Source organism: Monodelphis domestica, chromosome 1, assembly GCF_027887165.1.
Source record: "Monodelphis domestica isolate mMonDom1 chromosome 1, mMonDom1.pri, whole genome shotgun sequence".
Classification (NCBI taxonomy): domain Eukaryota; kingdom Metazoa; phylum Chordata; class Mammalia; order Didelphimorphia; family Didelphidae; genus Monodelphis; species Monodelphis domestica.
The window spans coordinates 134,372,600-134,395,783 of NC_077227.1; the positions used below are offsets into that span (position 1 = coordinate 134,372,600).

At 34.1% G+C, this 23,184-nt stretch overlaps 1 protein-coding gene and 1 pseudogene across 7 annotated transcripts in view; one reads left to right on the forward strand and one right to left on the reverse strand.

Annotated features, from left to right (window-relative positions):
• Positions 1 to 23,184, forward strand: part of CHD2 (chromodomain helicase DNA binding protein 2) — a 191,946-nt gene that overhangs the window by 147,968 nt on the left and 20,794 nt on the right. For 5 of the 7 annotated variants that reach the window (XM_007479400.3, XM_007479402.3, XM_007479399.2 and 2 more), the window contains 9 exons: positions 850 to 891; positions 3,718 to 3,857; positions 10,441 to 10,579; positions 10,815 to 10,965; positions 12,127 to 12,249; positions 13,342 to 13,470; positions 13,978 to 14,118; positions 15,090 to 15,224; positions 22,742 to 22,920. In XM_007479400.3, coding sequence (XP_007479462.1) covers positions 850 to 891; positions 3,718 to 3,857; positions 10,441 to 10,579; positions 10,815 to 10,965; positions 12,127 to 12,249; positions 13,342 to 13,470; positions 13,978 to 14,118; positions 15,090 to 15,224; positions 22,742 to 22,920 — 1,179 coding nt within the window. The remainder of the gene's footprint in view (positions 1 to 849; positions 892 to 3,717; positions 3,858 to 10,440; positions 10,580 to 10,814; positions 10,966 to 12,126; positions 12,250 to 13,341; positions 13,471 to 13,977; positions 14,119 to 15,089; positions 15,225 to 22,741; positions 22,921 to 23,184) is intronic. The other 2 variants (XR_008913859.1, XM_056806870.1) reach the window with 2 other exon arrangements.
• LOC130453761 (small ubiquitin-related modifier 2-like) lies at positions 19,269 to 19,536 on the reverse strand (annotated as a pseudogene).

Here is a 23,184-nt window from a genome sequence, read left to right on the forward strand (position 1 = left end):
AATGTTAATATAAACATCCTCTGCTTTTGGATTTGTTTTACTTTGATATTCTTTCTCTTGTTTTTATGACTTCCTTTTTTAAATATAATCATAGTATGTATTTTTCTTAATCTCTTTTTATCTCAATATATTTCCAATATTTGACATTTCTAATAATATGATATAATTCATTACTTTCAAATATCACAATTTATTCAGCCATTTCTCTCAATCATTACATTTGTGTTATTTCCAGTTATTTTATTATTACAAACCAAACTTCCATTAATATTTTCATACATATGCAACTTTTTGCCCTCTTAATCATACCTCTGGGCCTAATCCTATTAATGGGATCCCTAGGTCAATGAGCAGGAACAACTTAATAGCTCTTAATATGTATTTCCATCTTGTTTTCTAAAAAAAAAATTCAGAGCTGCTGTAGTAAAATAACATTAGTCCTGCTTCTCCATGTTCCTATCAGTATTTCATTTGATCAATTTGACCTGTCTTGTTCTCAGTTAACATACATTACCAGAGCTATATTTAACTAGATTGGTCCCTAGGTAGCAGACACAATCTGTCTTTTCAAAACCAAGTCTAACTTTCAAACCACCTTTGTTCCTAGCTTCATATTTCTTGACTGCACAGTCTGAAGAAAATAGCTGAGATTAGAATAACTGACATAAACATAACTGTGTTTGACAATTCCATAACCCATAGAAAGGAATTTACATGAAAGGAGGTATTTGCATGGTGTTCCATGTTATTCAGAGTGAAGGGTGGGAACACTTGAAAGTGTGTATCTTAGATTGTTATGTAATTTTAACATAGTTCTTCCTTGTGTATCTTTACTGTTTTCCTTCTTAGGTTCATCAAAGCTTATAAGAAATTTGGGCTTCCCCTTGAACGGTAAGTTCAGTTGTAGATTTCCACCTCTTCTCTTACTCTGTATACGGCAGTGATGGGATCACTTATCTTTCTTCAAATAGTACTGGGTATGATTTATATTCAAATCATTAGATTTGGAACCATTTCAAAATGGAAAAACTGTTGGTTTGTAACTGTAACAATTCTGTAATACTTTTGAGAATGTACAGGTATTCAGTTTGAATTTGGCAATCAACAAAGTATAAAAGTTGTGTTTCAGTCTGACATTTGCAGACTTTTTTTATATAGTATAATACATAACAAGCATTGGATGGACTCCCTATGATACACTTATGGGACTACATGGAGTCATACAGATGGGCATAATAGAAAGAACTTCCAAATCTATGAAGCCATATCTCTTTTGAGTATTTGAGGTATATTACTGATTTAAGGGAAATTGTCTTGATTCTTATTTTTACTGATAAACATCTGCTGTAGTGCATGAAAATTTAAGACCTTATGTCGCTTTTCCTTTGGAGAAGGGGTATTGACCTTTTAGAAGCAAGAATCACTAGCTATCACTTACAGACAAGTATACTGAAATACATAGCATTTATTGCATAAAATTGCCTAAGCTCAAAGATCTAAGTATAGGAGTAGAGCCTAACAATCGTAACTTGTAAGTAAATATCTGTATAGACTAGGATACAATTTGACAGTGGGACTTTTAAAAACCTTGCAATTTTCTAATGTGTTAAGCCAAGGTTGCTGGCTGGTTTGGATAATAAGTGGAGTTAGTTTAATTTGATCTTTTGATAAGTAGCGGATAGTATATTTATCCACATATGAATGCTGTGAACCTGTTGAACCCTAGAATTAGTTGGATTAATAATTTAAAATGTCAATTTGTGACAGACAATATATCCCCCTGGATGATAGGAAAGGCCAAATATGCTTTTATAACTGAGTCACAGTGGAATCTGGAATCATGCTGACATATATCTCACTGAAATAGAGTGTCAGTTGCCGAGTACAGAAAGGTCATATTCTGCAGCTTTCTGTTGTTCATAAAGGAAGGAAGGAAGGAAACAAGTATTTGTAATTGCTTACTATATACTCAGAAATGTGCTCTAAGCACTATAAATAAAAATATAAGCAAAAAAGAAAGAATCTCTGCCTCAAGGAACTTATATTCTGAAAACACACAGGAAGCTGAAAAACATGGGAATTAGGGGTACAGTAGTGGGAATGAAGGTACCTGTCATAGGGGTATGGTTTTTAAGTCTAGGAAGTTAGGAACTAGCTGGGAGGGGAGTGAAGGCAGGCAAGCTGGGGTCACTCCAAAAGATGTAGGTTCCAGGAAGAATTCACTAATGGGAGAAAGGGAGAGACATGCATAGGGATATTGCATGGGGAGAAAACTGTATAGGTAATAGGATGTTTCAGGACAAGAAGACCCCAGGGATGGGGGAAGCTGGGTGGCTCACAGGATTGAGAGCCAAGCCTAGAGACAGGAGGTCCTGGGTTCAAAATACTTCCTAGCTGTGTGACCCTGGGCAAGTCACTTGACCCCTATTGCCACTCTTTTGTCTTAGAACCAATACACAGTATTAATTCTAAGATGGTAGGTAAGGGTTTAAAAAAAAGAAGAAGAAGAAGACCCTAGGGCCTAAGTGAAGTTCCAGGATGAGACAGTAGTAGAGGTATCATTTTGAAGTCCATAAAGTCAGGAACAGAGATATAAGGGGAGTACAAGTAGACTGGCTTAGGGGGGTTTCACCAAATGAAGGCTCTAGGAGAAACTCACCAAAGGGAGTTTGATATTGAAATGTCTGATTGAGTTATGCCAAGAGAAGTCAGCAACATTCACTAAAAACCTGGAAAATACTACATAGAAGCCTGTTTGGGGGCACTTGATAACATTCTTTACTTTAAACATACTTTTATGTTTTAGGGATAAACAAAACATAATGGGGGAAAAATCAGTACTTAGCTACTAGAAATCTTTTAAGAAGTGAAAGTTAGGATGGAAAAAGGAGTAAGTACTAGAGAAGCAACATCCTAATTAGATTAAATTTAATAGAATATAAAGCTTTATATTTGGGTTGAAAAAACAACAAATTTCAGAAGTACAGGAAAGAGAAGGCATGCCTAGACAAGGGTATCTATGAAATATCTGTGAGTTTTAGTGTATTGAAAGCTACATTACATCAATCAGCTCTGTGACATGGAAGCCAAAAAGCTAATTCAGATGTATTCTATATTAACAGAGTCCTTGAATCCAGAATGAAGGGGGTTACCGCTTTTCAGGGTGGAATGGGCTATCTTGGGAGGTAATGGTTCTTTTGCCAATGGAAGTCTTAAGAAAAAAGTTAGAAAACCACCTGTCAAGGAGGTTAGGGAAGGGCTCTTTGTTTCTGGAGGTCAGATTAAATGACTTCTGAAGTCCCTTTTGACTATGAGATTCTTGTGACTATAAATGACACCCATGTTTAAAGAACTATCACATGCCAGTGGAATTCATCAATGTGAATACTCTTCCATGGATAGTATAGGGATATTTCACAGTACAGAGTACTAGTTAATGCTCATCCCATACAATATATAATAATGGCACCAACTATCATGCAATCCAGATTAATTTAAGAGTGTGAAAAAAAATCTTGAACTGCTTCACCATTCTATATCTGGGGTATTCTAAGTGCTAATTGAAAATTTTCATACTTTGTGATAAAAATGAGGAAAAGAGAGCTGAAAAAATTCTTTTACAAGAGCAGGTGAGAGGGGAATGATGCTAGAGATTTTTGTTCAATATCATACAAGTGAGAAGATTACCTGAAGTACCTTAAATTTGTTATTCCACAGTCTGGAGTGCATTGCTCGGGATGCAGAGCTGGTAGATAAGTCTGTAGCAGATTTGAAGCGATTGGGAGAACTGATTCACAACAGCTGTGTGTCAGCAATGCAAGAATATGAGGAACAGCTGAAAGAAAATGCCAGCGAAGGTAAGTCCAGAAGATCTTTCCACTGATTAGCTCTGAACTTTGATTTATATAAATTTCAAATTCCTGAAAGTGCAGAATTCAGACCATGATTCTCCATGTTCTTTTTCTTCTGTTTGCTGCAGCTGTTCTGACTTTGCCATTGTGCATCTCCCATGATTTTAAGATCACGGAGAACTAATTTTAAAAAGTGGATAACCAATAAATATTATTTGGTAAATAGGAATTCAGTGACTATTAGCATGCTAGACTCAATTTAGCTAAATAAATATTTAATAAATTTAGTAAGGCACTAGTGATAACAAAGACAAAGGATGAAAAGAGTACTTCCCTCCCTCCTAAGAGCTACATTTTACTAGGGGGAGGATATGTTTACACACACACACACACACCCACTCCCTTTTCAGTTAATTGTGGTCGTCTACAAAGTGCTGGAGGCACTTTGGTCCACGTGAAGTACTCTTTAGCTTTGCCCTGTGGATATTCTCTTGTTTTTCCTTTTCCCATTTATTTATTTATTCATTTATTCATTCATTCATTCATTCATTCATTCATTTATTTGTTTATTTGTTTGTTTGTTTATTTATGTATTTATTCATTTATTTATTTATTCGGAGGGAAGAGTTGAGAGGCTTCTGGAGCACTGAGTCTAGAAACAGGAATGGGGAGAAGGACCCTCTCTCTCTCTCTCTCTCTCTTTCTCTCTCTCTCTCTCTCTCTCTCTCTCTCTCTCTCTCTCTCTCTCTCTCTCTCTCTCTCTCTCTCTATATATATATATATATATATATATATATATATATATATATATATATATAGTCAGCAAGTGTTTGCTTATATTTGCCCTTTTGGCAGTCCATAGTGGGTCTTGGAATGTATCTTCTGTGGACTGGGGGGGCCCTGTTGTGTGTATGTAATATCTATATATACATATATGCAGAGATATATCTATCAATTCATTTGAGGAGGATAAGACTTTATGGAGGCCAGGGTATATATAGGAAATAAACTGGAAGTTGCATGAAGAAAAGGGAGGGAAGATAACCTGTATGTATAATGCCCTGAAAGAAACAGTTTTGTGAAATATGGTTGAAACATATAATGCATGTGCAGGATAGATTAAGAAAAGGAGAGACTGAAAACAGGGTGACCAGTTAAGAGACTGATATACTAGTTTAGGCCTTAATAGGAGTAGTGGTGATTTTAATGGAGTAAAAGGGACAGATGCAAGAGATGATTTGGAGGTAGAATTAGGGAGAGGACATATGTGTTGAGGAGAAAAGAGTCAAGGATGTTATATGGTTACAAGCCTTGTTGATTGCAAGATGGTGCTCTCATCAGAAATAAGGAAGCATGCAAAAGGGTAGTTTAGAGGTGTAGATAATTAGTTATTATAGACGTTGTTTGAGAAGTCAGTGGGACATCTTTGTAGAGATGTCAGCAGGTTTTGGGTAATCTGTGGAACAAAAATTTGGAGAGGGTTTAAGTCATTATTATATATCTATACCCACACATATATAATAACGAGATTATCAGTTTCGAGATAATATTAGAGAGAATGGGATCCAAAATAACAAGTAAATATTCATTCTTGTCCCACCTGCTAAGCAGTCTTATTATTTTTTGACTTCTAGCAGTGGCATTCAGCAGTATGGAATCAAGACTGAGAAAGCAAATAAATAGAGGTAGAGAGAAATGAAAACATAGGAAATTATGATCTGAAAGAGATATTCCAGAGTTCAAAATTATGGAACTAGCAGAATGGTGCATGCCATCCCTTTGATAGATAAGCAAGAATAAAAACTTAGGTTGAAAGAGGCCATGGTAATCAAAGGGGCATTTGACATTTAACATATATTAATAAAATTACCAATCATGAAAGCAAGAGTTAATGTGGAAAAAGAAGAAATGTAACTAAGACCCTCAACTCCTTAAGAAAGAACATGAATGGGGGGCAGCTGGGTAGCTCAGTGGATTGAGAGCCAGGCCTAGAGACGGGAGGTCCTAGGTTCAAATCTGGCCTCAGACACTTCCCAGCTGTGTGACCCTGGGCAAGTCACTTGACCCCCATTGCCTAGCCCTTACCGCTCTTCTGCCTTGGAGCCAATACACACTATTGACTCCAAGACGGAAGGTAAGGGTTTAAAAAAAAAAAAAAAAAAAGAACATGAATGAACTGAATCTCAGCAAGAGAGATAATAGTGGATTCTTATCTTTGTTATGCTGCAAGCGTTTCAAAGTAAGTTGTGTGAAAATAGGAAATGTTGATTTGACAGTTTTTGGAACTTTTATTTTAACTCCAATGAGAGGTACCTTGAAGACTAGTAAATAGCAGTAGTAATCCTAGATTGACATAAAGGTCAAATTGTTGTCTTTATGAATTAAAAGCTGTTCAGTTTATGTGGTTTTACTATGATTTAATTTTACAAAGCATTCCTTGAAGTGTATCTATCAGTGGTTAAGTTTTTGAAATATTTTTATCATAATGAGATTTCTGTTGCAATAGGATTCAAAATGTTTCTATTTCTCTGGGAAACTCATGTCTTTTGCTATCTATAATGTGTTTTCTTATTTTTGTGACCCAGTTCATGGTCCTTAAAAATACTGTGTAGCAGTAGTGAAAATGATGCTAAACTGAGTTTTATAATTTACTAGCTCTTGTGTTGTCCTGTAGCTTTTGCTATCAGTTGATTTCTTCATATAAGAACCTCAAAATACTTATTTGTTGTTGCTATAAGAAACCAGGGCCATTTCATTATCATAAGGGGAAAAAACTCATTGCTTAGTTTACCAAGATATATTACCTCACATGATAAGTTGAATTATCATGAGGATTTCAAATTCAGTCACTTAACAGCATCATTTATTTAGTAAGCTTTGGTTTTTATTTTTGAATTCTAATACATTTTTTCCTCTTTAATTTCAGGCAAGAGTTAGCTTCTTTCTTTGTCTCTGTCTTAGCTATAAGATATTAAATTTTAACCTAACCATTCTTAGAGTATAAATCATTTGAGGTTTAGCTGGTTGATAAATTTGTACTTGAAGTTTCTTAGAATTACTTATAAAATAGCATTTTTAGTAGTAGAAATGTTGAAAGAACTTAAAACCTAAATTTTCTTTTAAAAAACTTGCCTTTTAAAAAATGCTAAACTTAATGTCCTCTAAAAAAAAAAGGTCTAGTTCCATGTATTTAACAGAACTTGAAGGTATAAAATTCTGTTCCATACTACTTGCTTTTTAAAAAAGTTTATAATAAATTTTACCTAACTTTGAAAACTGTTTTGCTTATTAGTATTTACTTCTGAACGTTTTGTTTCTTATTTACATTTAAAAAATGTTTTGATGGCTCCCTTGACATTATTATTACTCTCATCACTCCTAATTAAAACCAGAAGGAAAGAAAACTTTTAACAAATATGTATAATTGAACCTGAAATACACATAATTGCACCCTGAAAGTATGGCAGATTGTCTAATTCTTGACATCTATTCCAGGAAAACCCTAAAGTATTAACAATGATCAATAAACCCAATGTGAAACTATAGTAAGTGAATTTTTTCTACGCTAGAACTTCACAGAAAGTCGTCAGAAGAACCAAGGGTATTAGGAAGAGGCCTGCAAGCAAAGCCAATACCAGTGTGGGTTACTTTATGAGTGTAATCAGAGATTGGCTAGTGACACATATAGCCTATAAGGCACATGTCCAGAGGAATCAATATCAGAAGGTTTCCCTGAGAAAATCCTAGGGTTGGGACCTTGGGAATCATGAACAGAACTCTTGCAATGAATAAAAACCAACAAAGTGTGATAGTGTTCAGACATTGACACTTCTAGGCCATTGGGTCCTAAGGTTCCCAACATTTTCTCCTGAGACACTAGAGAAGGTCCTGAAGATGCAACATATGGAACATCAAAGATAGGGGGAGGCAGATAACTCTAGTAGGTGAAGATCAGTGAAAGATGCAAAATGATCCAGGTCAAGCCCACCAGAGTTGACCATTCCATCCAAAAACTATAAAGATTAAAATTAATATTTGAATACTCCTGGTATTTTAAAATACTATTTATTAAAATCAACTTAGTGCACAGAGAAATTAAAAAACCAGAGAAATGTACAGCAGCTCCCTTCCTTCACCCTGGTCCAGCCAGAGAGGGAGCTTCTAGGAGAGAGCAACAGCATGGAGGAAGTCAAAACTGAATATCAGATTAACCAATGATGCATGACAGGAAAAGGAAAAAGGGGGTTGTGGGAAATGTAGACTCTAGGGTTCAGGATTCTAAATCAATATAAAACCCAGTGGAGGAGGAGGATCTAGACCTGTCATAAAGCCCCAATTGAGAAAATAAAGGTGAAGATATGAGTAAATTGATTAAACACTTACAGTATCTACAATTAATGTAAGTCTGGAGATTGTAAAAAAGAGTAACCTTATAATAACTAACAACTGTAAAAAGAGACTCAAAGGGAAAAAATATTTTTCCAAAAGGACTATATGACTATGTACTTATTACCAAATATGTACTTATTTTTCTTCCTCCGGAGAAATAAATCAAGAGATAGAAAATGAAATGATACTTTTGAGGAAAAAAATTAGAAGGGGAATAGATATCTTAGAAAAGAAAATGGTAAACCTTTTCAAGTAATGAACTCCCTGAAAACCAGAATAGGCCAAACAGTATTCAGTGATTCCATAAGACAAGAAATTTATCAGGACAAAAAAAAAATACAAGAAAATGTAAAAACTGATTTAAAAAAACGACTAACCTGGAAAGTAGCTCAAGAAGTCACTTAAGAATCAGTGACATCCCTAAAAAACTATGATTTTAAAAAATATGGCCTCAACAGTATACTTAATAAATGAAAAATATCCATATCCATTAGAACTAGAAGGTATGAAAAATAAAGGCACTAGTAACTTCCTAAAAGAAACATCATAAAGAAAAAACCCAGGAATGTCATTGTATTCTTAATTTTTGCTTACTTGTTAATTTTGTTAATTGTAATGTAAAAAACAAAGCACATAAGCTAAAAACAAAAAGAACCAGACAAAATGAGATAGAATTCACTGATCACTTCTGAAAGAAACTCCAAAAAGAAAAGGTGGGGGATGTCACAGCCCATATCCAGAGCTTCTGAGACAAAGGAAAAATACTTTAGGCATCTAGAAAGAAGCTGTTTAAGGACTAGTCAGTATTTCAAAATACTGGGCAGTTTTTTTTTTTAAATAAATGATAAGGGATCTCTAAATAAAGTGTTCCAGAAGACAAACTATTCAGGCATACAACTAAGTATAACAACATACAAAGCTGAGTAAAATATACTCATATAAAATACACGTCTTGAAATATAGAGGGTTTTCAAGAATTTGTGGTAAAATAGATCAGAGCTGAATAGGAACTTTGAAATGAAAAACACCCATCTAGAAAAATCTACCAGAGAAATGGTGACAGGTAATTTCAGAGAACCCTGGATGGTATGAACTGAAACAGAGCAATGTGAGCAGAACAGGAAGAATTCATACATATACACATGAGTTTGGTTTAGAATTCAACAGACAATCAAGTTAGGAAGGTTAGTTTGGAGGATAATACTGGAGAGAGAGGAATATAAGAGGAGAGGAGGAGACAGGAGGGAGACTAAGGAGGTACCCATCAATTGGGAGAGGCTGAATGAAATGTGCTGTGTGAATATAATATGACTGCACCATAAGAAATGACCAAAGATTATTTGACATATCAGAGATTCCTAGAAAGTATGAGCTTATTTAGAATGAAGTGAACAGAACCAGGAGAAGAATTTGACAATGAAAATGTTGTAAAGAATAATAACTTTGAAACACTTAAGTCCTCTGGACCAGCCATATCTCTAAAGGACCTATGGTAGTATGACAGTATCGTGGCAATTTTCATTTATAATTTCTTGAAGTATATTATCCAGGATTTTTTTAAGTTATAGTTTTGGCGGTGACTACATACTAAGAAGTTAGTATGATACAATATTACTAGGCCTGTCTCCTGAGGAACTTTTCTGAAACATCGTGGTAGGGAAGGACAGCAAGCAGTGATTCTCCCCCAGAGATATGGCTATGGAAACATTTTAGATTGAACAGGAAGACCCACAGATAAAATAACATAATTTTGAAAATAACATGTAGAATTAAAAACTAGAAGAGGATTTTTTTTTTGGAGCAGGGATGGGAGAACTATACTGCCTCTGTTCAGGGAGTCATTTTGTCTAGAAGTCCTATTAATTTTTAAATGCTTTCAAAATCCTCTTCTAGTTTTTAATTTTGGAAGTAAGAAAAAGACATATTAAAATCAGGAAAAAAAAAGGAAAATTACCACTGGATAAAGAAGATTTAAATATTTAACTTACAAAATAGTTTGAGGATATTTCCAAAAATGTTCATTGAATATTTATTTTATTTACATTTTTATACCTGTGAACTAATCAGGGAAAAGAAATCTAAAATGAGGACATAAAAGCTTGGGGGAAAAGGAAGTAGGTGGTTGGGATATTCATCCTTATGTGTTTCATGATACTTTAATAAACATTCTTTGCACTAATTTGAAATTGATTTTCCTTAGGAAAAGGACCAGGGAAACGAAGAGGTCCTACTATCAAGATTTCTGGAGTTCAAGTCAATGTTAAATCTATTATTCAGCATGAAGAAGAGTTTGAGATGTTGCACAAATCTATACCTGTGGACCCTGAGGAAAAAAAAAAGTGAGTATAAATGTCTATATATGTTTATGTGTAAATGAAATAGATATAACTTGAAGTTTGCTCTGTATAAAAGTTCTGTGCAAAAAGTTTTCATCGTTAAAAAAAGTATAAATTACATAATAAATTCTCCTTGATATCTTAAAATACCATGCCCATGCCAGCTAAAGTTTCTTTTTTAAAAAAATATTCAGAGAAGTTCCTCACCAACATTCTTTTGCTTTTATCTTTCCTTCAGATACTGCTTAACCTGCCGCGTCAAAGCTGCACATTTTGATGTAGATTGGGGAGTGGAGGATGATTCTCGTTTGCTGTTGGGGATTTATGAACATGGCTATGGCAACTGGGAGTTAATTAAAACAGATCCAGAGCTTAAATTAACTGACAAAGTAAGTAATTCTATAAGACTAGAGATGTCCATCAGATTTTTGAAGTATTGGTAAATGATTAAATATTGAAGAAAATAATTAAATGGCATGTAACATTAAAATCAGAATAATGTTGTGAATTATTTCTTGTTGTCCATCCATTCACTTTGGAAACAGCCATTTCTGGTGAGACATGGTAACTGCTTCATAGTTGAAGATTAAGGAGAAAATGCTAACCAAACTCCAAAACCCTTTTGAAATTGTGGGAAAGACTTAGATATTGTCCTAAGTAGAATTTTAAAAATCTGATTTATTAGTGGTCAAATACCTTTACAATTAATACCAGAGAAAGATTTTTTTTAAGGTCCATTTTTTGGTTCATTATTTTTAGAAGTATTCAGTACAACCAAATTCTATTATCACTGACAAAGATAGACACAAAATAATAGCTCTTTGGGGTTTTTTGTAATGGGATTTGACCTTCAGCTGAAACCTATCCCTTGAACATATTTAGTACAAATCATTCTACCTAAATGTAAAATATCAGTGGTTTTTTAAAAAAAGGGTAATGGGGAAAGCAGGAAGGCTTAGATTTCAGCAGAGCAGTTTCAGTGTTGTGCTCCTGGCAGGGCTTTTCCTGGCACGTCAAAACAAACAATGCTTATCCAGTGTGGTTTTTCAGAGGGTAAAAACACCCTGCCATAAACACTGAGTTCAAATTCAGTCTGGGCTAACAGGTCCAAATATTTTAGCAGGGAATGGATCATATCCTGGAATAGCTCAGTGCTCTCTGCAATGCTCTAAGAAGCATTTTAAATCTAAAATGAAGCTTTAACCTAGCTCCAGGGATTCCCTGCTCCTGGAAGGAGGAAATCCACGACGGCTGGGATGCTCTAGCAGATGAAGCCAACAAGCTCCCCCTACCTGAGTTGTTCTTCCCTGTTAACAGCACAGGTAGGAGCCAGTGGGAGAGCTGGATTTCTCCATCCCATTTTGTAAAATGAGAACAGCTCATAAGGGATTTTAGTGTTTGGGAGCCCTGGAAAAAAGACAGGATTTAAGACTTTTTGGGGGGTGTGGAGAGGGAAAAGCATTTTGTTAATACTATACTGTATTAGTGTATTTCCAGGCCTGCTAACCTAGAAATGTGGTGGTGGTTGTCTTTTTTTCTTTTTCCCAAAGATATTGCCTGTTGAGACGGATAAAAAACCTCAGGGAAAGCAGCTGCAAACTCGAGCTGACTACTTGTTAAAGCTGCTGAAGAAAGATTTGGAAAAAAAAGAGTTGATTAAAGAAGGTGAAGAGGTGGGTGAAGCTAACCAGTCTTTGGCTATTCCCAAGGGAAATCATTCATAATTGAATTGGTATTTTGTAATGGTGAGCATACTATGGATATATCACAACAACCAGTATTGCCTCAGATTTAGCTTAAGATAGATGATTTTGAGGTTTAAAAGGGTTAGTTTTTATCATACAACAAGGTCTTTGCTTCAGCTAAGCTTAGGTTAGTATCTGTGTAATTTAATGAGATTATCCTTTGTGGTCTAGGCTTACCAGCTTTCTCATTCCCCAGTTATCCTATTCTTTTTTTATCAAAACATTGTCAGACTAGTTGTTCTGCTACTTATATTTTAATATCACTTGCAGTTTGGAACATAATATTAGATAATATTATAGAATTAGATATTAGGTTGGGCATACATTGGATCCCCTACTCTTGTTACTCATTGAATTATGTCTAGCTTTTGGTTATTCTTGGGTCGTAGAAATAGTGTTGGTAATTTAAAAAGAAAAGTAAACCCAAAACTTGTCTTTAGTCAAAAGTTTCAGCCTTCTAAATGAAACTTTTTGACAAGGCAATTAATAAACTCATTTGAGGTTTTTTATGTTTCCAGCCAATCTTTGTAAAAAGTGATTGAGTATTGAAAGTCAGATAACATGAGAGAAGAGCAGCAGCAGTGGAAAACCTAGTTACTATTGGCTTATCAGCCCTAGGATAAGGGTTTTTTCATTCATACAGAGCACCTAAATTCTTTTAGGGGTTACACCATTTATTATTCCTTAAAGTTGCTCTTTGCTTATTCCTTTTCAGGCTTTGCTAATTTGTAAGTTTGAATAGGAAAGCAACTATAACTTTAAGGATGTATAACCTTGTGCCAGGTCCTATTTATGCTCCAGCTACATTTTTGGTTGGCTAGATGAGAATCAGACATATGAAATATAGAGAAGCTCATCAAGAGAAAATTAGCTTTTAGGTTTTTCTTTTTGGCCAAACAATTCACTCAACTGTGTACTATGTATTGGTAGCAGAAGTACCCACATGGTAGAAATCACACATATTTGAAGTACAAATATTGGAGTAAGTTTTATCATTAGTGGTTCCTTCCCTTTCAATAGACCAAATTAAAGAAGCGAAAGTCCCGTGTGAAGAAGGAAAACAAGGCTCCTAGAGTGAAAGATGAGCATGGAAATGAATTCTCATCCCCTAGGCATTCAGACAATCCATCAGAAGAGGGGGAAGTCAAGGTAGGGGCCAGATTTCAGTAGTTCAGTTGAAAACTTATTGTTTTGGGTTTTACAGAGAGTTGAAAAATCCATAGAATGCTCCTGTGTCTTAAACTTAACTAAGAGAAGAGAGTTTATTTTAAGGAAAGAGAGAAGCACATTAGAGACATTCATTATATAATTGTTTGGGGATATAAGTCTGGGATCTTTACTCATTATTGCTATGCAGTTTCAGGTATATGTGAGAATAATTATCATAGGCCAAATTGATCCATAGTTACACAAAGAAATGAGGCAATAGATGTAAGACTACTCAGTATTCACCAAACTGTATTGAGTGCCTACTATATACAGTGTAGTCAGTGTATAGCAGGGTAGGGTACTTTAAAAAAAATGTCTTTTTCTAAAAACAGCAAGTGACCTTGGAGCTTTGTTATGTTTTTTTCTAGATACCACACAAGTGAATGGTTGAATTAATAAACTTTGTGGCAAAAACTTATAGTCATGTGGGATTTCTTTGATTCTTAGGATGATGGCTTGGAAAAAAGCCCCATGAAAAAAAAGCAGAAGAAAAAAGAAAATAAAGAGAACAAGGAAAAACAGATGGGTTCTAAGAAAGAAAAAGAAGGTGATAAGGAAAGAAAGAAGTCAAAGGATAAGAAAGAAAAGGTATTCATTTTCTTTTTATATATTAGTAAATATGCATCATTTGGAATTTTCTTTTAGAAGATGGAAATGATAATGAAGTTTTCATTCTTGAAAAAAGTATCTAGAGCCAGTTCAGTGATATGGAGATGTTTGTTATTCCTGTAGGGTTAGAACTCAAAAGGGCTACATAGTCTAATACCCTCATTTTATAGGTGAAGAAATATGTCTGAGAGAAGTTAATGGATTTGCTGAGTAACATTTTGCAGTGAGCCTTGAACCCTGGTTCTCTGATTCCAGAGTCAATGCACCTTTTACTCTTGTCATGTGATGGGAAAAGAGGCAGAGAAAAGAAAACTTAAGTTGAAAGATAGGCACCTAAAGCAGATTCTCAGTCTTTTTAGTGGAGAGTTGTCTCCTTGACAAATTACTATGGGAAGGATTTGATTTCCAGAAAATAACCCGTGATCATTTAGTGGATGAGAGGCACAGAATGGGGGAAGAGCTGTAGAAGCCTGATTTTAGAATGATATGCTTGATTTTAACAAGCCTGGCTCTTCTATGAGCTATATATTTTTTTTTTATTAGAGTTCATAAAAATATATTAAAGCTGGAAAGATAGAATCTGTTGGGCCTTTATTCAAGCATTGCTTGGTTTGTTACTTTTGAATTTTTTTTAAGCATGTTTTTTTTTTTCTGGATGGGGGACAGAGGTAAACATGTATTTTGTGAAACTTAAATTATCTTTAGGTATATAAACAGACAAGAGAAAATGTGATTTAGTTATTATTATCTGATGATTAGCATTCATTAATTCCATTCTTTATTAAGTGATGGGATTCTAAACAATATGTTTACCATTTCCTTGAAGTTTAGTATATCCTTTTGTGGTGTCACTATGTAAATGTAATGTAAATGTAAAAATATTTAAAGTCTGAATTTCAAATAGTGATTGCTACACAGAAGAAAATGATTTTTATTGGTTTCTTTTAAAGCCTAAAGCAGGTGATGCCAAAGCTGGAAATAAATCAAAAAGAGCTCAAGGTCCTGTCCATATTACTGCAGGAAGTGAACCAATCCCCATTGGAGAAGATGAGGATGATGAACTAGATCAGGAAACTTTCAGCATAGTAAGTACTAAAATTGGGTAGCCAAGGGATTCCTGAAATAAATGCCATGTTAATGTTAGGACTCTGTATTCTCTAGGTCTGTTCCTAGATTCTTAATTTAGTAGAATAAAAACTTATCTAAATTCCTAATATAATACTTCTAAAGCAGTAAACTAGATCCCCATATTCCAAGAATTTTGTTTTGTGAGCTGGTGGAAAGAAAGACGTTTTTCTGTTCTTAGAAAAGATGTTTCTCTCTTTTCCTTTTCGTGACTGAGAATGTTTCCTTAATGGTATTTATAGATCAGAAAACAGGAATTCTTAAAACTCTGAGAGAAAGTTAGAACTCAGAAAATACTCACTGAAAGAGTAAATAAATCTCAGGTGAAAATTGATGATCATGAGGTAATATTTGTAAAGTTCAGTGTCTGGCAAATCGTAGGGACTATATACATACTTATTCTTGTCACCCTAAATAAAATAAACTGAAAGGAAGGGCTCTCTTATGCCTCCATGGACTTACCCAAGTTTCTTCTAGTCTCTTCAGTATATTATATATATATATATAATATGTATATATTTTGTTATTTTGTTCCATGTTTTATCCATTTAAATAATGGAATTTACTGAGCTCTGAAGAGTGGAACAGAAAATGAGTAATATGAATTTAAAATGTAGGCAAATGAGTTTGAGACCATGGTTCTATGAGAAGTCCTTTAGTATCTTATATTCCAAGGAAATAATAGCAATCATATAAAAATAAAATGTGGATTTTTAGAGCCAGGGAGCTAAATAAGTATTTTTTGAGCTTAGTTAAAAAATGCATTGCTAAGTACTACATTATGTTGAAGAGCAAAGCATGCTTATTTCTTCAGAAATAAGACTGGGAAAGTAGGAGGAATCAGTAAAAACACTAGCCTATCATTGAAACCCTTCCTTAGACTGTCACCTCACTACTTTTCAGTCTTCTCTTCTACTACCCTGAATCATGGAATCAACATTTAAAGCTGGAAAGTATCTCAGTGGGTACCTGGTTCAGTTTATCCCTTAATAGGAATCCTGGGTACACCTTGCCCTGACAGATAGCTCATCTGGCCATTGCTTTGATAACTTGAATAGAGTTGAACTTCCTAAAGAATATAGCTATTCAGAAAAGGAAGACTTTTCTGAATAGCTATATTCTTTAGGAAGTTTTTCTTTACATCATACTTGAATTTACTCTTTGCACCTTCCTTATATTACTCTTGGTTCTTCCCTGGGTCCAAACAGAACAAGTCTGAATCCTTTCTCATATGATAACTCTTCAAGTATTTGATAATAGTTATCAATTCTTGCCCCTTACCTGCTCCCTGCCCCCTATTCCCACTCACATTTTCCATTTTTTAGGCTAAAAATCCCTATCATTTTGAAACAATCCTGATATAGCATAGATTCCAAGGGTTTATGCAATTCTGGTTCCTTTGGTCTCTAGCATCATTGCTCTTTCCAGACTGTGGCATCCAAACATGATTAGAGTATTCAATTATGGGCAAAATATAGCATAATTATTAATTCTTTATTCCTGGAAGCTGTCCTTTTAATGACTTCCAAGATTACATCACCTTTTTGGGGTACCATTATGGCATAATCTATTTGAGTATACACTCCAATAAAACTCCTAGGTGTTTTTTAGACAATTATTGACTAACCATGCTGCATGCATTCTATGCTAGTTATGTTGATATTTTGAAATTGAATACAAATCTTTATTCTTCTGAAATTTCATCTGATTCAGGCATGTTCTAAGATCTTTTGGGGGGTCCTGACTCTTATCATTTAGTATATTATTCTTCCCAGCTTGTGTCATCTGCAGATTTCATAACAAGCATGCTATCTATGCTTTTATTTGTGTTTTTGGTAAAAACCTTAAACTGTACAGATCCCTAGACACTTCACTTATTATCTCTCTTGTTTCCATTTTTTTTTGCCTTCACAAAAAGAACTTAGGAATATTTTTGTAAATATCAAACCTTTCCCTATATTTTTGCTCATCTTCAGGTGAAGATGCCTAACTTGGCATCTTCACTGCCTAACAGTGGTATAGATGGTTGAGTATAATTCCAGATTGCTTTCTAGAATAGTTGTATCCAACCATTTGGTTGGTACTTGATCAGAGGTTCACCAACTGTGCGTCATTGTGTCTATTTTCCTATATCTCCTACAACAACATTTATTATTTTCCCTCTCATTTTTCCCATCTTTGCCAATCTATTGATAGGTTTGGCATGGGATTTCAGAATTGCTTTAATTTGCATTTATAAGGCTATCAATCCCTGGGTTTCTTCCTTTATACCCGTTCACATTTGAATGTGTTCTTTATATGTCTTGGAAATGAGATCCTTTTTAGAGAAATTTCTGGCATCTCGCTTGTTTCCCTTTTAATATTTGTTTTGTGATATTTGTGAAAAAAGTTTTTTATTTCATCAAAATTATCCATTTTATTTTCTGTCATTCTCTCTATCCCTTGTTTAATTATGAACTTTTTTCTATTGACCTAATAGGTAATTTTTTCCATGTTTTTATTATTTGTTTAAGATGTAACCTTTTATATCCTGGTCACATCTTTATCTGTTCAGGAACTTTTTCTTGGTATGGGGTGAAATGCTGGTCTAAGTCTAATCTCTTTTATATTATTATCAGATTTCCCCAGCAGTTTTTTTTTTGTCATGTAATGAAACTATCCCAGCAGTCATAATCTTTTTTTTTTTTCAAAATTTTGGGTACTAGATACATTTGCTACTATATGTTGTGTTAGCAATTGACCAATTTCTTTTTTTTTTTAATTATTAGTATCAAATTATTTTGAGAGCTACTGCTTTGTGGTATAGTTTGAGAATTGGCACTACTAGGCCCTCTTCTTTTCCTCTTCATTATTTCCCTTGAGATTCTTGACCTTTTTTACCTATCTGTGAATTTTGTTATTTTTTTCAGAATAAAAATCTTTTGGTAGTTTTATTGGCATGGCATTGAAGAAGTAAATTAATGGAGGTAGCATTGACCTTTTTGTTAGATTGACATCTTATCTGTGATCAATTAATGCTTATCTAGTTATTTAGGTCTTTTTTTAAATAGTGGTTTATAGATGTATTTATATCATTTTTATGTGTATCTTAGGTAAATTCCCTAGTATTTTATATACTTTGGAGTGATTTTAAATGGAATTTCTATTTTCCTATTGGGTTTTATTGATACTCTATAGAAATGCTGATGATTTTTCTGAACTTATTTTGTATAACTTCAAATTTGTTAAAATTATTGTTTCAGTTAATTTTTAAAAACTTAATCTTTAAAGTTCATTAAGTGTACCATCGTATCATTTAAAGTGATAATTTTGCTTTTTTATATAGACTTATTTCTTCGGGTTTCTTTTTCTTGCTTTATTACTTTAGACAATACTTCAGTGTATTATACCAAATAGAAGTAGTGACAATGGGCATTTTTATTTTTCCCTGATTTTATTGGAAAAGGATTGTTGTGTGTGTGACAAGAAGTTTAGCATATCATGTTTATTTAAACTACAAGATGTTTGACTTAGAGGAAAAATAATCTAAGATCAATTTCTCTATATTAATATATCCCTACTAAAAGTTAAAGATTGCCTTACATGAACAGCTACATTCAAAAAAATTATAAATTTGTTCTTGATTTTAAATAATAAGAGAAAAAATTTCAAAATTATCCGAACAAGAAATACAAAGATTTTTTTTTGTTGTTGTTATTAAATAATGAGAATAGAACAATTTACTGGAATATAAAGTTAAGAGTTGAATAAACATGACACTAATGGGGTATTTTCTAAAAATTAGTTTCATACCATCTATCAAAATGAATGTGCACATACACCAGTTTCTTTATGTACAGTTAAAGAATAGTGGAAGGGAATCAAAGGAGAGAGAAAATGATCCTGTAGTAGTCAGGACGTATATGAACCAAATCTCAGTTTTCTAATTGCAAAGGTATTGTTTCCCTTGGGACCACAGTTCTGGAGCAGAGTTGCAGGCTCCCTTTTCAGTAAACACCTTCATTCTACAACTGGAATACATCAATTGTATATTCACCCTCCATTTCTAGCTATGCAGGTGGGTCTGTTTCATTGATTGGATGCCCATCAAATCATAATCCAATATACCTCATTGATAAAACTCATCATTAGCAGTAGGCTTTCATTAGTTTACCAAGTGGTGTGTTCCTCTTGATTAAGCTGTATCAAAGAACCATACTGCCCTCTTACCTTCAGACAAATGTGACCATTGTTTTCAGTCTCGACTTTTTCCTTAGGCTTCTTGTTGGTCATGGTTAATCCCAAAATCTCTAGTCATTACCTTGCAAAAAAGGCATCAGAGTGTTCTTCACTCAGAGAATCAGAACAGCAGTATCAGGAGGAGATTATTTAAATTATTTAGTGGTGAGATAGAGCTGAGCTCCATTATTTCCATAACCTTTTGGTTACATTGCTCTCTGGTTTCAATCTGGGCAGTTTTAATTTATGACTTCTTCAAATATAGTGTCTTAAGTTGTTTTATTATGGTTTTCAGGGATTCCAGTGATTTCTAAATTCTCTCTCATTGACCTATTTTCCAGGTCAGTTGTTTTTGATATCAGATATCTTACATTTTCTATGATTTTTTAATCCTTTTATTTTGCTCTAATGCAGTTGTCCCTTCCACATCATGGGGGTTAGGAGGCATGGTGTCCCTGCAATTTGGAAATCATCTGTGTAAAATTTTTTTGGCCCTCCCATCATACCAGAGAAGAAGGCTGAATTTTTCCTTTTTCTTTTATTGGGTGTTTATAGTACCTTATTATAAAATTTTGATTTAAGTATATGTTTCTGAGTTTCTAAACTTTTTTCTGTTATTTGTTAGCCTTAGCATGTCATCTATGGATTCTGCAAAATACCCCCCCAAATTCTCACTTAATTTCTAATTACTAATTTATGTATTTAGTTTCTTATTAATTTCTGTGGTATATTGAAACTGTGATGGGGAAAGTTGCAATGTGGAAGAGATAACTGTATTTCATATTGTATGGAGTCATTGATTGATTTATGTTTGGCTATTCAGGTTTTCAGAAAGTTCATTAATTTTAGGTTTACCACTTTTGGTTTTAAACTACTTTCCTTCTAATTCTTTCTTCATAAGCATTTATATCATTTTCTCTCTTGCTTAATTTTTAGTAAAATAAAAATTTTAGTTTTTCTAAATATTAATGTAGTCATTCTGAAAAGTTTCTTTTCCTTTTGAATCTTTTTTTTTTTACAGTTGTTATATGTTAGTGGAATTAACTTGCTCCCTCTTGGGGGTCTTTATTAAGATTTATAACAATTGTTACACTGGTAGGTATTTTCTTTGATTTACTCATTGGGATTTTATATCAGTGCCAGCTGTTCTTTCCCTCCACCCTCTGGCTTTTAGGTGGAGTGGACCTTTCTGCTTGGTCTTGCCCTGGGTCACCTTGGTTCCTTCACTGACTTTCTCCTCTTTGGTTAATGCCTCCTTTCTCCAACTTCAATCTTGGAGATTCATAGTGCTAAACTTTCAGGGCCTTCTTTTGTGTCTTAGGACAGAGTATTTAGGACCCTTGGGCCTGAGGTATCCTTATCTGAATTCTATGGCACCATGTGCTACTCTTTGCATTTACTAGGCTCTGTCTTTAGTATTTCCAATTACCTTACAGCTTTCTAAGGGGATCCCCTTCCTCTTGCTTCTTCTGGATATTCTTGTAGGCTATATGTGTCTATATCCAATCTGTTTGCATTCAAGGTTATCTGCACTAATGTGCTCTTTGGCTGACAGCCTCCTCTGATGTTACCTATAATCTTCTGACTGACCTATTTGCAACTTGGAGGATAGAAATTTAATGTACTGTTGTTTCTTATTGGATTTATTGATCATTATTTGGTCTTATGCAGATTTCATGGTTTTGTTGGAATAGATTTGGTAAAACTGATATGTATCCTATTCATACAATCATTTTCACCAGAAGTGCTTTATGTATGTTCTTCACTTCAAGTTAGGTTAGATAGATTATAAATACAGTGAAGAAAATAGAACACAATCTTCTTAAAAGGCCTCTAGTCAAGTACAAGGCCTTCAGGGCTTATATATATATAAATGTACAGAGTTTAGGCAACAGTCTGTTCCAATTGTTTGATTTTCCTTTTTCTCCCAATAGAGCTATTACCCCATACCCTGTTTTTTGTATTTTAATTAGATCATATTTATAATGCCAGAAAGCAGATGAGATATCTATTTTGCTCAACAGATATTTATTTGCATGTTATTGATGCTGTTTTTAATTCTTAAAATCATATGCACTCAATTTAGTTTTAACAGTAGACATTACTTAAACACCCTAAACCCTGCCCCTTTTAACTCTATTGGCAGGAAAATGAAGATCAGAGAAAGTTTATCTTCACATTTCTTGGTAGGCATTTGATACCATGGATTTCATTACTGACTTCACTCTTGACTTTTGTGTTCTGTCATCTGTGTGTTTCTGCTGCTGCTATTCTTTGTTCAATGTAGTTAAAATTTTGGAAAAAACTTGGTGGATGTGCCTGGGCAGTTTTTCTCTATCTTGTTTTTTTTTGTTTGTTTTTTTAGTTTAGAAGCTTTATGATTAAAATTTCCAGACACCAGGAAAATACTTTTTACCAGCTATATTCTCACCCTAACTAGGAATTTGTTATTCCATATTTTACATTGTGCCTCAGAAATCAAAATCCCATTTTCAGACAACAGTTCTTTTGGCCACCCTTAAACATCCCTCTGTTAAATATAGTACTCCATGCTCTCTGTCCTCCCTATAAATAGTTGCAAAACAATAATCATATATTCTGAGGTCCCTTATGAGGGGAAGCAAATAAGTACCAGACACTGTACTAAGCATTTTACAAATATTATCTCATTTAATTATACCATTTATTAAATCTATCATTTCCCCCATTTCAATGTACTCAGATCTCAGATATCCTTCAAGACTTAGATCAGATGCTTCCCCTTCTATGAAACCTTTCCTGGTTTCTGCTCCCTAGCCCCCAATTAAACTGATCTTTCTTTCCTTGAGCTTCACATAGTACCTAATATTTCTCTTATGCATCATCATGATCGATTTTTAATATAATTTTTCATGCATGCATATTATCTCTATCTTCCTCAGTGTCTAGCATAGTTTTTTTACATAAAGTATGTGCATATGGAAATACTTATAAATTGAATCTTTATGACTTGAGAGAGTTCAGTATTTCTAATAGTCTATCAAATATTTATTTAGCAAATCAAATGCCTGTTTTGTTCCTTGGCTACAGAAGTATTTGACTTGATGAAAATGCAAAACATATCTCTTGTGCTTTCCATGCACCAGAGAACAGTGCTATTTGTATCTTGCCCTAAAAGTCTAGGCCCTTCTCAGTTGGGATCATTGTGTATAAAAAGCAAGGGAGTAGAAGATTTCAGTGTAAAAGTAAAAGTAATCTCTACTCTGTTGCTCTACCCCAGTGCAAAGAGAGGATGAGGCCAGTGAAAAAGGCTTTGAAGCAGCTGGATAAACCAGACAAGGGACTCACTGTGCAGGAACAGCTAGAGCACACCCGAAACTGCCTCCTGAAGATTGGAGACCGAATATCAGAGTGCCTTAAAGCCTACTCTGATCAGGAGCACATCAAACTGTGGAGGAGGTAACTGAACTTTGCTTTTTAATTTGGCTGCTTTGACTGGCCAAAGTGATTTTTTTAATAGGAAAAATGTAAAATGACAATAGAATTTATTCCCCCATCTATCTACATGAAGTGTCATTGAAGGCATAGCTGTCCTCTCAACCTGTTGTACTATTAATCTATGGGAACCAGCTGTTTGAGGGGAGGAAAACTTTTTATGTTTGGAGACAATGAGATTGGTGATACTGACTTTGTTTCTTCTAGAAATATAGACTTGGATTCATA